This window comes from Myzus persicae, unplaced genomic scaffold (genome assembly GCF_001856785.1).
Source record: "Myzus persicae strain clone G006 unplaced genomic scaffold, MPER_G0061.0, whole genome shotgun sequence".
NCBI lineage: Eukaryota > Metazoa > Arthropoda > Insecta > Hemiptera > Aphididae > Myzus > Myzus persicae.
In genome coordinates, this window is record NW_019101686.1 from 143,668 (window position 1) to 158,679 (window position 15,012).

The window sequence follows — 15,012 nt, forward strand, 5'->3', positions numbered from 1 at the left end:
CATACTTGGTGAAACTTTACCCATACGGGCTATACTGCTATAGTTACTTCATGTTATGTATTTCAATAATTTAGTATCACGTATAGCCCGTTATAAGTCAAGTTATATTACACTCGCAGTTCCTTCATCACTAATATTTATTACATTATTCAAATATTGAATGCATCTGTAATAATGTTATGATGCGTCCCCCTAACATGTTGTGTTCGATTTCTCAGCGTACAAATGTTACAACTTACGGATGAGGTACAATAAGGGGTAATGTAGATATACTAATGTATATACTACACATTAACCGGTAATGTTAACCTCATGCATATGAACAGTGTAATGTATACATTAACTACTTTAAATTATGTAAAACATAAAAAAATATTTTGCGTGAATGCGCTTTGTCTATGTTGCGTGTGTGGTCCAAAGAGAGAGAGAATAAACAATGCGTTCACATCTTCTTAACGAAGAAGTATTACAGAGTTTCACGTTTTCTTATACAAGCGTACACGCTATTATGCAATATGGTTATATACATTACGAATACAACGATCGTCGATCACTTAAAGTAACTGAAAACTGTAAATTATCATATCCGATATCAACATTGTATACTCATTTGTAACTTTAAGTCTGACATTCATACCTAAATAGGAATCCAAAAAAATTTAACACAGCTTCAAAAGTTAATAAATAATAACTAATCCATATTATTTTGTTCTGAATGGTCCGTATAACAAAACTTAAAATAAAAATAATTCAGTCGCGTTTTGAGGTAATTACAATAATAATAATAATAATATAATATTATTATTATTATTTGAAATATTTCGTTTCCGTGTGTTGTTGACTTGTCGAAGTTGACCAGTTCACCTAGAATGGATGGTATTACAAAATTCGTTGACCATTTGGTTTAGGGCGAACGTCCTTCCGGAAACCGGATGCGTCCGTGTCGTGGTCGTATGTGACTTGTGGGGTAGCCCGTGAACTTTTTCACTTTTGCTTACTATCGTGCTGAAATTTAAATCGTTTGGTTTGAAGGAAAAATATATACAAAGTAGAAACAGGGGTGGGCTGAGTCAAAATGTAGGTCTAGGTAACTTGTTAAAAGTGGCCAAAATTATGAAAATTCATGTGTCAGTTTAGTGCTATTATTTGTTATAACTTATAATTTATACTATATAGATAATTAAGATACTTACGTCACGTTCGTATCCACGAAAACGATTCGCATGCATAGAACGATTTTTGTAGCGAATTCGGCGTCGCTATGCATGTGTAACAGTCCTTCAGTGATCAGTGAAAAGTCCACTTCGTCTGTTACCAAGTCTGTATCTAATTTCAATGACCCCTGTATGCTGACTCCACCACTGCGCAAAGAACAGACCATTATAATTTAAACTAATTAGGTGCCTTGCCAACAATTGGTTTTGGTGTAAAATAATAAAATCAATTTTTTATCGGAACTAATTTTAGATTCTGAGCGAATCAACGAATATTAATTTAAAAATGATGTGTCAGTGTATCTAAAATTGAACCATTGTAAGATAATTTCTTAATCCGTTGTTATTCACGTATTATGTTAAAAAAATATAAATGTTTTGACTTATACATTATTGTACGACTACGAGTTGCCTTTATCAGTTCATGTTTATCTGTTTATTTTTTTTTCATTTTGTACTTATACTGTAAACCAGCGGTTCCCAAACTGTGAGGTGCGAGCTTTTAGCAAAGGAGGTGCGAGCAGCGTGATAAATATTGAGATTTTTGAATCAGAAATAATTTTGTTGAAATGTCTTAACTATTTTAAACAAATATTTCACTATGTCAGTATTACTTGAAGTCACGTTACACAATAATATACTTGATTTGGGAATTTCCATAATAGATGTTTATTTATGGGAAGCGCAATTTATTATTTTTATTTTTAGGGTGGCTTGAACTAAAAAAGTTTGAGAATCGCTGCTGTAAACATTAGCGTTTCTGTTTCCTATAAAACGACTTGGACTTGTGCGATGTGTTTTATTTTTTAAATCACAAGACTCAGATAACTGATCTAATTTTTATTTACCGCCATTATTCATAATTTTAAATCGTTAGCCATAAAACGTGTCTATCGGCGAATATATTGAAGATATATTGTAATTACCTTACATTTGAACAACTACTATGACCTCGATTATAACGTAACATTAGTACAAATTATGTACAATCGTAATATTCTTACAAAAATTTAATTTATAGCTATTCTTACTTTTTCTCGATCACCGATTGAGCGTTTTTATTCCAGAGACTCATTTCTATTTGACCAGATATGTCCAGTGACAACATCCCTTTGACGTTCAGCTCGGCCGTTATTCCGTTGCTCAATGGTACGTATTCTAGATGTTCGATCATTTGAGATATTCCCTGCAAAACAATATATCATTTACCAGTTAAAAAGTCAGTTATAAAAACCTAGGAAAAATTCAGAAGAAATTTATCAAGTACCTACTATACATATATGCATACAATTTATTATACTGTTTATTGTTTGTGTATTGTTTGAGGAAGATTGATATAGGGTTTTAATTATTTATTTTTGTTTTTTTTTTTTGGGGGGGGGGGGGCAAAATTCCTTATTTTCGGCACGGATCCGATAATCACTATTCGTTAAACCATTGATTTTATGATTATACTATGTATTATAATATGTACCTGAATGATAGGTGTTTTGTCCGATCCGGTTCCGGCCCAGACGTGTCCCATTAACTGGCCTTGACTAGAAAACATAATGAATGGTCTGATGTGCACGCCGAACACTATGAGTTCCAGACCAGCTGTGGCCGGTAAGTTGGCCTCGTCTGACGTGTCTTTTTTGCCCGAATCGTCATACAGGGACGTAAAGTACCCAAGTCCGGTTGTGAACATGCCGAACTGAAACGATATTACTATGATAATATTAGGCACACATAATACATTTTAATCGTATAAACGGTTATCCGCATTAGTGTGTGCATCGCACTTAACGATTACCAGCATCTGATATACACACCATATGGTACTCACTGACTTGCATATTATATACTATTACCTGTCATTAAATTACAGCAGTAGCCACACTAGATCAAAATGTACGTGGGACAAACATTTAGGTACTTGCAGTAGTGCAGTAGAAGTTCATCAGCAAGCATCAAGAGTACTTTAATATTGTGAAATTGTTTATGAGAGTAAAACAATTGAAATATTATATATTTTTTAAATTTTCAATACATTATTAAATATAAATGTCCAATAAGAAATTATGCGAAGACCGATGCAAAGTAAATTTGTTTACTTTCTGAAGAGTGAACAACAAGGAAGTAAGTACCTACATTTTTGTCAGTTATGTTGGTCGTTTTGATGAAAAATTGACGGAGCTAACTCCAGAGGCCTAACTATTATAATGAATGCACTTACACTGCACAAGTCGTATTTAACGCTGTCGTGTTCCAAGACGATGTCTACCGACCCGCGTTTGGTCACTCCCGAGTATATCTGTTGAGAATTTTTCACCAGTCCGGTGATATTGTTGTAGTTGATAAATTTCCTCGAAAAACAAGACGACAAGCCTCTCTGTGCCATGCTGCCGTAGTGGTTTAACCGTTCACGAACCAACACCGTCCGCAACAGCCTTGCTGAGGTCTCGTTTCTAGAAACAAAACAACGCGAGGCTACGGGTTATGACGTATAGTTTTTTTTAGGGATAGGTACGGACTCATCGAGACATAATATTTTTAACATTTTCTTATTCGTTTTATTTTCCGAATATTATGTAGCTAACTTTATTATTATAAACGTCTAGATGGGCGTCTAATACGTTTAAGAACCTTTCAAATGTCTCACTGGTTAGCCATTTCCTTCAATAGTTCCAACGCGTACTGCTTGATTTCGTACTCTTCGCCCGGGGCCGCTAGCCACTCAACCACATGTTTCAGCAGGTCATAGTCTGGATTAGACTCCAGGAGTATGGCCAGGGCTATTGTCCTGGTGCTGCTGTCCTGTTCTTTGACCAACTGAAAGAAAATTCTGTTGCAATATTTCAGCACTCGACTGTCCCACAAACCAGGACCAAACATTTTAATCGTTTTCATGGCGTACGCGCTAGTCCTAAAAGCAATATTGTATTATATTATATTATTATATTATTATTGTTCACGATAGGGTTTAAAATTTTAAAATTTGATATATCCCTTCACCCCCTTTAGAAATGATTGCCTTTTGTCATTACTTTCTGTTTCCGTGTTGTGCAAAGCTCAACAGCACTTCAATCGATAGCGGATGTTTGAGATTAGATAACGCTCTGATGTATGTTAGTATGCATTCGTCGTCGTCTAATTTACATTTTTCCAGTTTTTCCAATGTTTTGACTACTAGTTCGCCGCTAAGCTAAAATCAAATATACGTATTTTGATGTTTAATATAATTATGTCCCTATATAAATGCGATTGAACATTCGATCAGCGATCATACTCACGAGAATATTTGTGTCTGTGTGGTTGTAACGAGCCAAACGACTGGCCATAGCGGTTACGGTGTTAAATAAAGTGTCCGCTATTTTTTTACTGGCTAGATTCTCATCAGTGATTGCCAATAAACCTTTATAATTCATTAAAGTTGAAAATAAATTCAAAAGCTATATTTTGGAGTCAAGTTTATATTACTTTTTATGATTTCTATTTTCGGATTGAAATTTATTGATGCACTCCATAAGTATCTTTCTATTTTTTCGACGCTCTTTGCATTAGTAAAGTCTAGTGTTTCCATTGAGGCTTTGTGAGAATTTTCATTTAATGCAGCTCCTAATAAGTCATATAATTGAACTCTAACAATAAAAGTACATACAATTAATAAATAAACTTGTAGGTACCTACACAATAAGTTACAATAACATTTCTTACATTATATCCTCGTTTTTTTCATCTGTTAATACTTTTTTAATAGTTTTTGTATCGCTGTTTACAATAGCATCCACTACTTTGATCGCGCCATAAGCGGATTTGGACTTTCCCAGTTCTGAATCCAATAAAGAGTCGTGGTAGTTATAAACCACTTCGTCCAACTAAAAACAAAAAGTGCACAATGTCTGAAATACTTTATTTTCTATATTTTATTATTATATAATATTATAATGAAGTACCTATTTGGTTTACTCACTTTATTACATGAATTATAGTGTTTGCAGTTTTTAACCTCGTGCTTTAGACTTAAATTTTGTTTTTCGAGTTTCAGTTTGAGTTGTTTTTCTAATTGATGAATTGCTTCCTTGAATGTATTAGCTTTGATGACATCGTCATTTGGTTTGGTTTCTATTATTAGCATTATTTTGTTTGATAATTATCTCACGGGTTACTATCAAATTCTATGGTCATAAATACCTTTCAATTCTATGTGCTGTTTTGATGACACCGAAGCTCCTACTTCATTCATAAAGCTAGTAGAAAACTCGTGATATTCGTCCAAAGACACGTCAACCAAGGATTCGTGGTTGTATTTCACTAAACCTTCGCGTTTTGAACGTAAAGTTCCTTGCCAAATCTAAGTGAAATACATTCAATACGCTTACAAATATTTGAGTTAAGTTAATCATATATTATAATTTATAACAATTACTACTTTTATATTACTTTGTCGGGATGTTTAATTTCAGGTGGCAGTGTTGTTGGTAAAACGCATCCATCAACTAGTTTTGATACAATATTTTGATTTATTTTACTATAGGTCACATTGCACTCTCCGAGAGTTGAATATTCTACAGCATGTTGGTTTGATAATTGAAACTACAAGAGAATAATTATTATTATCATTACTTAGTTCTCTTTTCTTTGTTTCTATTCGTACCTGAAAGAGGCCAGCGATTCCTTTTTTAAAATTTTCTTCAGTCAATGAATTAGTAGAAGAGACATACAGGTTTTCTATATGCCCGTTCCTCCAGTGCGCAAAAAATGGTTGGTCTGAAAACCTATCGATCCTCGATTTCCGGTCGATAAATTGACGATTAACATCGTTTTTTGATTTCTTGGACCACGTTTGAAGTTTGGGTGATTTGAACTACAGTGAAAAATATTACTAAGTTAGGTGGACAATGAACAAAAATTGTATTTGAAAAAGAATTATAATTATTTAATTTTTATGCGCAGATACTGTATGCATGTAGTTTACTATAGTGCATGGACTTCCATAGTTATAATACCTATTTATCTATATTATTAAATAGTTTCTTAAGAAATCGTGTTCAGGCATCCAAGACTACAAAAATTAACTGCATAATTACACGGTGGACCTACCTATTACGAGCATTATTATGATGGAATTTTTTCAATGTGATGTTTGACTTATGCATCAATTATACAGAAGGTATCTAAAACGCCTATTATACCTTATTAGTATCGTGTAATATTACAATTGTTCTGTGTGGCCGATTAAAATTTTTTCATAATTTTTAAAGTAAGTGAGGCGAGTGAAACTTTTATTATCAACAATAATTCTGATAAAACCGAAAATATAGAGCAAACTAAAATATTACTGATATTATTGTTAACATATAAATTTACCGCCAGTCCTAGTGCAGTAACCTAACTTACAGTAATATCGAAAATATAAATTAACAAATATTTAAGTTAGTTTATTCAATATACTGAAAATAAATAAGGAAACTTTTTTTGTCTTTTGAAATTTGACCAGAGATTGATTTATAACTTTATACTTAATAGCTTATACTACGACACTACTTATAATTCATTTCACGGTAAAAAGAAATAAATTGACAACAATAAATGGAAAATGTGTTTTAATAATATGTACATCAGTTACCAGGCACATGACCTGCAGGTGCATAACCAGGATATTTTTTAAGTGCCAAGAGGGTGTTTTAATTTTAGATTTAAATATAACACGCGGTGGGGGGGGGGGGCTTTAAACCTTTAAACACTTTCCAATAGTCTTAAATTTTGGACAAACTGGTGATAATTTTTAACTAGTTATAGCTGAAATATTAAAAAAAATTAACTAGTATTATATGTATTTAAGTTATTTAAGAAATATAGTAGATAATAATAATAATAATTAAATATACTTAATTAAATTAAAAAATTTGTCGATTGTCAAAACCACCAATTAAGTTACCAAAAAGTTAGAAAAATGTCATGTACTTACTACAAATAACACTATTATTCATATAATATATATTTGTGTACAAAAACCCGATTCAAATTATAAAAATATTATCCAATGATAAAACATTTAACATTTTTATGATATTTAATTAATTTATAAAAATATTGATTAAATTTTAATAAAAGTAGGTATTGGTTTAAAATTTTGAATTTTCGGGATGCGACAAATTTACTAGGTAGATTTTTTAAAAATTGTTTGTTAAAAAAAAACTTGTGACTGTAATGTTGTTCAATATTTACAGCAATCATACAAATTATTTTACTGAAACAAGCTATATTATATAAAGTAACTGGTAAAGTTAGTGCCCAGCATATTGGTATTCATTAATTTTCATATCAATAATATCAAATATGAAATAGAACTGTATCATAAATTGTAGAAATCTGAGTCATAACACCTGTTAAAACACCTTAAATCCCTCCTGGCTACGTTACAGTTCTATGAACTTATTGTAATGTTTCCTTGTATTTTTATCCATACCTACCCAAAAGTTAGAGTTGAACCGAAAAATGTTTTTTCAAGAATAACTTTTTTTCAAGTAAATTGTTTAGGGGGACCTGCCAGAATATATTATGAATTTTTTTCTTTGTAGAACTTGAAAAAAATAGTAAATAGGTATTAAACTCCTTAAAAATAAATACTATATTCATCAGTACTCACGTGTAGCATCAGAAGTTTGTCACCAGCAGTATCGGTAGCAGGCCAGATATTAGCGACCAATAGTCGGCCGACCACCCGGTGGCCGATCGCAGGGTCTCGGTTGTCTGACGATCCGCCTGCCAGCACGGTGGTCGTAGACTCGTACTCATACTGGACGCCGGCCGGGAACAGTCGGCCGCTGTCCGCCGCAGAAGCCGAACACGGCAGCGGCGACGATGACAGTAATAGCAGCAGTAGCAGCGGGTACGCAGCTGCGGTTCGGTCGGACGACGACGCCATCGACGAGATGGAGTGCACTCCTGCAGCTGATGCAGACAAACGGTTTTACGGATTACGAAGACGAATAAAGAATATTTAAATACATTGGACGATAAAATTACAAATATTATCGGTTTATCGTTGACTGACAAGTATCGTGTTCAAATATAATCGACTGAATATTAGTGTATTATTAATATTTAGTGTATTATATCTAACTATAACTAATAAATTATATTATTTTACGTTCGGCTGGAGCGCGCGAAACGACAGACGAGACCAGAAATAATAAATAAGCTACACAATACCGAACACCACGACCGACGCGCACGCACTGCCTTCGCGTTGTTGTTATTATTATCTGCACCGGTACGACGACCGGCGTGGCTACTATAAATGATATACCTATATATTATATATATCATGTATACCTGCACCGTTACCACTACCACTACCGCAGTCCTGCACGTTGACCGTAGAATAATAATATGTTACGTATAAAAACGCGCTTGCCGTACACTGAACCCGAACGACGGCTCCGGCGGTGGCGAGATGACGACTGCGATTGAGAAACGTCCGGACTTGATAGTGAATTTCCAGCTGAGACTATACCACGGCCGGCCCAGCTGCAGTGCACGTTACGGTCACTGGTTGGGTTTAATACCGCGGTGGCGAGGTATAATATTTTGTAATCGACTTATATAGTTTCATTTTGTGTTCCGTATTAGTATTTATTATTATATAATATATAGGTAACAAAATGTCGGCATAACTCGACAATCGTTACCAAATAGTCAAGTTTATTATAATATTTATTCAACTTTACACGACATGGTAGATAGTGGAAGCCCAGCTTTATATTTGTTTTGTTTCATAGTCGCGATTTCGCGTGAGGCGTAGGGGCGTGCAAGTGTGTAAATATAAACATAATTTGTTGAATTTGAATCGCTGGGAAAAATGTGCAGAAAAAATATCTCTATATAGTGTGCTTAATGTAATGCAGTATTGGTATTTATTCGCGCAATGCCATTTATTACAACCTGTCCGTAATATAGAGTAATTTAAAAGCGTAGAGAAAAATTAGAACTCTAAGACGTTGATTTGCCATCCCTTACAAAAATATAATCAACAACTAACGAAAAAAGACTGCTTGAATTATTTCAACGGTATCGAGGTGGAAAATTCATATTATGGACACCATTTTTAAAATTAAAAAGTTATTGTTTTGAAAAAAATCAATTTAATTAATATACCCATTTGTGTGTATAATTTTTTTTTAATATTGTATAATAATGTAGATAATGTAACTATAGTAGAACAGATAGTTTAGCAGCCTGTTTTTCGATTTACCAGATATATTTCCTCAGACTAATCACCACTATGTTGTATACTAAATCTATAACTTATCTACAACGGTTTGGTGAATATCTGGCGGAGTATGTGCAAAATATTTTTTGACGTCTATCGACTGTATGTTGCTTTGGGGCTTGATCCCAATGTGGTTTAATGTCCATCAATGACTCAGGATCACTGGATGAATACAAGAAAAGTGAAAACCATTCGTTCTAGTCAATTATTAACCAATTCGTACAAAATAGGTATATTAGGTAACACAACTGGTGTTGTATATTACAATTACTAATAAATAATAAATACGTAATAAGTTATAACAAACTGACTATAATTAATATTATTATTATTAGCATCTAAATATTCCAATCAGCATAGGCGTTACTGTATTGATTGATGGGTACTTTAGCTATAAGTAATAAGTATTTGAATATCAAGTGTTAAGTATAGGACTACAAATATAAGCGATCGAGCAAATAAACCGAATTCACATTTCTTGTAGATAATTAACTTTTGCTATCCAAGAATTTTGACTCAAGCGATACCTATGCCAACCAGCGATAAACGTCAGATACTTTTCGCCAGGTCACTGGACCTTTTAATGCGAGAATCTCTATGTAACGGCACAGTTGTTTGCACTGTCGTCTGCCATAAAGCCGGGCTTGCGTGTCCGAGGACTTACATAATGCTTAATGATTTCAACGAATTTCTTCGGAATTCGGAGAACATAGTTTTGTGGAAGATTATTTTCCTCCCTCCTCAAATCAAGTTCAGTATTCGGTCCTGTAGGATTAACTATGACAGACTTTACAATTTAAGAGTTGGTCGTTACACAGTTACACATGTATTTCTTGCAGGATCCACGTCTTAAATTTTTTCAATTTTCATATCAGAGTAAACTTTTTAATACACCTATTACATTTTGTTAATTACCTACTTAAATACAATATAATATCACCTATACTAGCCATACTCAACCTTTTTTTTTCGGGCTACATAAAATATTTTAAAATATTACGCGGGCCGTAAGTTCAAATGAACGGAACGGGAATTAAAAAAAAGTGGGGACATTTGTGTATGGTTTTGTATTTTCCTGGCACTAAATTCCAAAATTCGATTAATTCTTTTTGTCCTCGCTTTTCTTTGAAAATAACTTCCAAATTTACACATCGAATTGCGGCTAGATTATCTATAACGTAAAATACATCAAAATCCTTATAAAATATAACAAGTGAAAATACCAAAAACATAATCATCCTTATTGCAATCGCGTAGGACACACTTTGATTGTTCTGTTATACCTATTTTATACTTTTATTCATTTTGACGTATTTTTAAACATATTTTTTAACAATCCAATGAGTTTGGGCCATATACAAACTATTGGCCGCAGGTTGAGTATGGGTGACCCATAGGCAAATATTTTATTTTAATAAACATGAAAACTGTATTTTTAAATGTGTGTGTAAACGTTCGGCGTGTTAATCTTCTAAGTGTTATTAGACTATCACACAAAGTCAAATAATACACATTTCTCAGAGTTAACATAGGATAACATAGTTTTATAATATTTGCATTGCCGGCCTACGTGAAAAATTAATGCGTGATGCGCTGTTTGCTCTTCCCGACTATAACCGGTGACCAGTGTGTTGTTTGTACATCGGTAAAAATTATTAATAAAATACGTTGTCGGTAGTTGTAATGCTATTATATTATAATATTTTAATATTATATACAGACACCACCACAGTTGGGCATCGAAATCGATTGTTATTCGGAAGGAACGCTCAACTCGCAATTATTTATAAGGAAATCCTGACTACCTACGTGGTCGTTGATGACGTGTCTTGATGGCGGAGTACATCTCCCACCCCACCCACACCAGCGTTCATACTACATAGGTCATGGAATCGTCGGCCGAGCTGCAGTTGCAGTTAATGTTGCTATCGATTTACAGTTGCTATTAATTATGTACGACTGTATAATATTATTACTTTGAGTCTATAGTTTGCTACTAACACAGGGTACCTGATCGTGTAATAGAAACCGATTTGTTCTGATCCAAAAACTACATATAATTACATCGTTTCCCAGTGCATTATCCGGACTTTAAACTTTATAATATTATATAATAATATACATAAAATATTATATTAATTAACCTCTGGCGATAACAATATTTTAATACAATACGCCATACGTACGTTACAATTAATATAACAATGTGCTGCTCGGAATGCTCGGATATTATACTCTTATATTATATTATTGTAATAGGATGATGTTTTAAAAACAAACTGCACAACATTAACTATAATTTAGTTATATAATATTATAACTAGAAATAATAATTCCTTTCGATAAAATCATTAAAATTGAATAATATTATGTATGTGAACCGTGAACGTAAACCCGAACGTATAGACACAATATTATTACAATAATATTATCTGTATGATAATATTATAGGCGTGAAACATGGTTAAATGTGTTTAGGTACCTATCAATTGGTATCAGACCGGTTTCGTTGAGTTTAGTCGAGCGACTCGTGATGGTATTTTAACGTATACATTATATTATACACATAAATGGGTGTGCGTATATCGAACCGACGACGAAGGTCAAACTAGAAGAAGTTTTTTTTCTTCTCGAACGTCGTCGTCGCATGGGTAGGTATATAGCAGTGAAGATGTGCGACAGCCAGCGTCTGACCGAACGACATTCATCGTTCAGCAGGAATGCGTAAACGTGTCTATGATAAAAATAGGTAGAATGGAAATTAATCACCGGACCTTTGACACTCGATGGTATTATATGCATGTGAACTTTGACACCCGATAATTTTTTTACATTTTATATTTACTTAAATAACAATTCATTAATAGGTACGTTTACACGGTTACATCTTATAATTAACTATTTAATATTATAATAGTAAAGTATTTAATACTCTGGCTAAATAGTAGCAACTATAGTAGGCTAATATCTACTAACTGGTAAATAATAACTATAATAGGTACATAACGGTCGGAACAAGGTTTGAGAATTCATACAATATAAATATTTAAAAATTGAGAATTTGTATTGCATATTAATTGCTATCTACTTTATACATAAAATTAATATTGTAAATAATAATCCGATAATAAATATTTTTGGTCGTACAAGGGAATTGGAAAATAATATGTTATTCTAATTTTATCATCGCCCGTTATTCGTTAATGTAAACTGAAAAACTTAACCAGATATGTGTACATTTTAGAGTGATACTGAAATATTGGAATTTTTGAAATCATTTCTTACATGATAAAAAAAAAAACATTGATAATTATTACTATAATTATTTCGTTAATAAATAAATCTGTGGTCCATAAATAATAAATACATGTATATTGAGTATATTTAGTCAATTTTATTTTATTAAATATGTAGGTAAGAACCTACTATAATTAATATCCTTTATTATATTATTTGTTATACTGTCAACAGTCGCTATCGAATGTAGAGCAAGAAGCTATCAGTATTATATTAATATTAAAAGAAATATGAAAAAAAAATCTTGGGTGTAAAAATTTCGACTATGGGTTTCAAACGTCCATTTGCGGTAAATGTCATCGAGCGTCGGGTGCCAATTAACGTCCTAGTTTAAATAAATGGCTAGTTTATAGATATCTATGCGTTTTATACATTTCCGGTCAAAACGATTTTGATTTTAATAACCTTGTATTATGTTTGATTATTACAACTGTTACTGTCATGAACTCATGTATATATTTATATATACCTATTGCTTAAATGTAAACTTTATTTAAAAAAAATAAGCTCCTCAATACTAAAATTTGATTAAATCTCCACCAATGAATACTTTATGAAACGAGTTGAGACATGATAACATGCTAACATCAATATATAAGTAGTAATCAAATATCTTGCAATAGTGGAAAATGCAGCAATTAATTAAAACAAGTCTGGATTAATAACACAAAATAAATAATATTATGTACCTACTTAAAATAATTAATTTAAGGCATTATGAAAATTACCAAATATTATAGTTTTCTTAATTTGAATAAAAACGTATCATTGGATATTAAATTTAAAATCAATTTTAAGATATCCATGTGTATGTTTTTTCAAATCGTTTACTAGAGGGCAACAATGAAGATGAACCAAAAGATTTACTATTTAAAAGGTATTAATTATAAAATTAATTACATATCATTTAGTACTTAATGCTTGTTTGTTTATAACTCAAAGCTATTTAGTATTTAAATACTATACTTAAGTAATATAATCTTCTATGCAAAATATTATTCTTCGGATTAAATATTTTATCACATAATATATCATAATATATTTTATTTTGGAAAAAATATCAACAATAACATTTACATATTTTTTATTACACAAAAATCCAAGTCCTCGTCTTTATTAGTAGTAGTAATATTAGAATATATATAGACAGAGAGTATCATACCGATTTGTGCTGACGGATTTCTTTGATCAGCCGTTCGATCCGTCGAATCGTCCTTATCTTATCCCTTCAATATTTATATGTGGTCACCGGTCATGTGGATCAAAGAAACTCGATTATGTTGTAATATTATAATAAACTTTAAAATAAAATATTATTTTATTAAAAAAACATGTTATATAATGATTACAATAATAATTCAATACATTTAATAAAAAAATATATTATTACTTATTATTGTAAATTATTTATGTATGTTGCAGATTTTGAGTGCAATCGTCTGCAGAGTTGAGATTTACGGTGTGGTGATTGCGGTGCGGATGTGTCTGACGTGTTCTCAAAAGACGCCCAACGTTCACTTATTAATTCACCGGTAGGCAAAGGATATAATAGTTTAGTAGTTGTCGCGTGAGCTTGCATATAATATTATAATGCACAAGCATATGTTATTTTATGCGGTGTCCCCTTTTTCGTCTTCTGCATAACATTACAATGTATTATTATTATTATTATTATAATGAACCAAGCTGAATTAGAACAGCAGCCACGTATTTTGTTCACTTATATTTAATAGTATAATTGTATTATGTACATAATATATTATAAATTTATAACCACCACGATGGTAGAAGTCACTTGCTGCCAATTATAATTACTTATTCCACGTTTTATGGCAGCGTGAAAATAACTTTTCACTCTTTATTCGCTATTCTAACATAGAAGAGGGCCATTCTATAATTATTGTGTTGTATGTAAAATAAAAACTTATAGTAAAATTGTTAATTTTAATTTCGGTAGGAAATTTCAAAATGTTTAGGTAGTAAACCTTTACAATATTATTATACTAGCCTAATTAAACAGCACGTCAAAAATAGTAGGTATATAGGTATATTAATATTGTGTATTGTTTGTACATGACTTAATCGGTGACACTATAGTTATGCATATCTAAAATTGATTACAAGGGGTACCAGAAAAGTTAGTTTCTCCGTGTCAGAAAGAGTCAAAAAGAGTGCACCAAAATTGAACAAAAAATTGTATCGTCGTTATAACCTTTTAGAGAGTTTTTCAAAAGTGAAACTGAA

General features: G+C 32.1%; 1 protein-coding gene across 3 annotated transcripts; it reads right to left on the minus strand.

Moving 5' to 3' along the window:
* Positions 1–732: 732 nt before the first annotated feature.
* LOC111030138 (microsomal triglyceride transfer protein large subunit) lies at positions 733–14,259 on the minus strand. 3 transcript variants are annotated; one of them, XM_022309508.1, is made up of 17 exons: positions 14,159–14,259; positions 13,931–14,066; positions 7,846–8,150; positions 5,851–6,060; positions 5,637–5,789; positions 5,388–5,547; positions 5,167–5,318; positions 4,911–5,071; positions 4,674–4,834; positions 4,487–4,608; positions 4,241–4,398; positions 3,856–4,119; positions 3,430–3,661; positions 2,689–2,907; positions 2,246–2,400; positions 1,194–1,361; positions 733–1,005 (listed from the first exon to the last, which is right to left on the minus strand). In XM_022309508.1, the coding sequence occupies exons 3-17, from the start codon at positions 8,122–8,124 to the stop codon at positions 861–863; spliced, it is 2,739 nt and encodes a 912-aa protein (XP_022165200.1). In that variant the 5' UTR covers positions 8,125–8,150; positions 13,931–14,066; positions 14,159–14,259; the 3' UTR covers positions 733–860. The 3 variants fall into 3 exon arrangements, with proteins under 3 accessions (XP_022165200.1, XP_022165201.1, XP_022165199.1); XM_022309509.1 differs by lacking the exons at positions 13,931–14,066; positions 14,159–14,259 and adding an exon at positions 8,226–8,461; XM_022309507.1 differs by lacking the exons at positions 13,931–14,066; positions 14,159–14,259 and having other exon boundaries at positions 7,846–8,461.
* Positions 14,260–15,012: the final 753 nt, after the last annotated feature.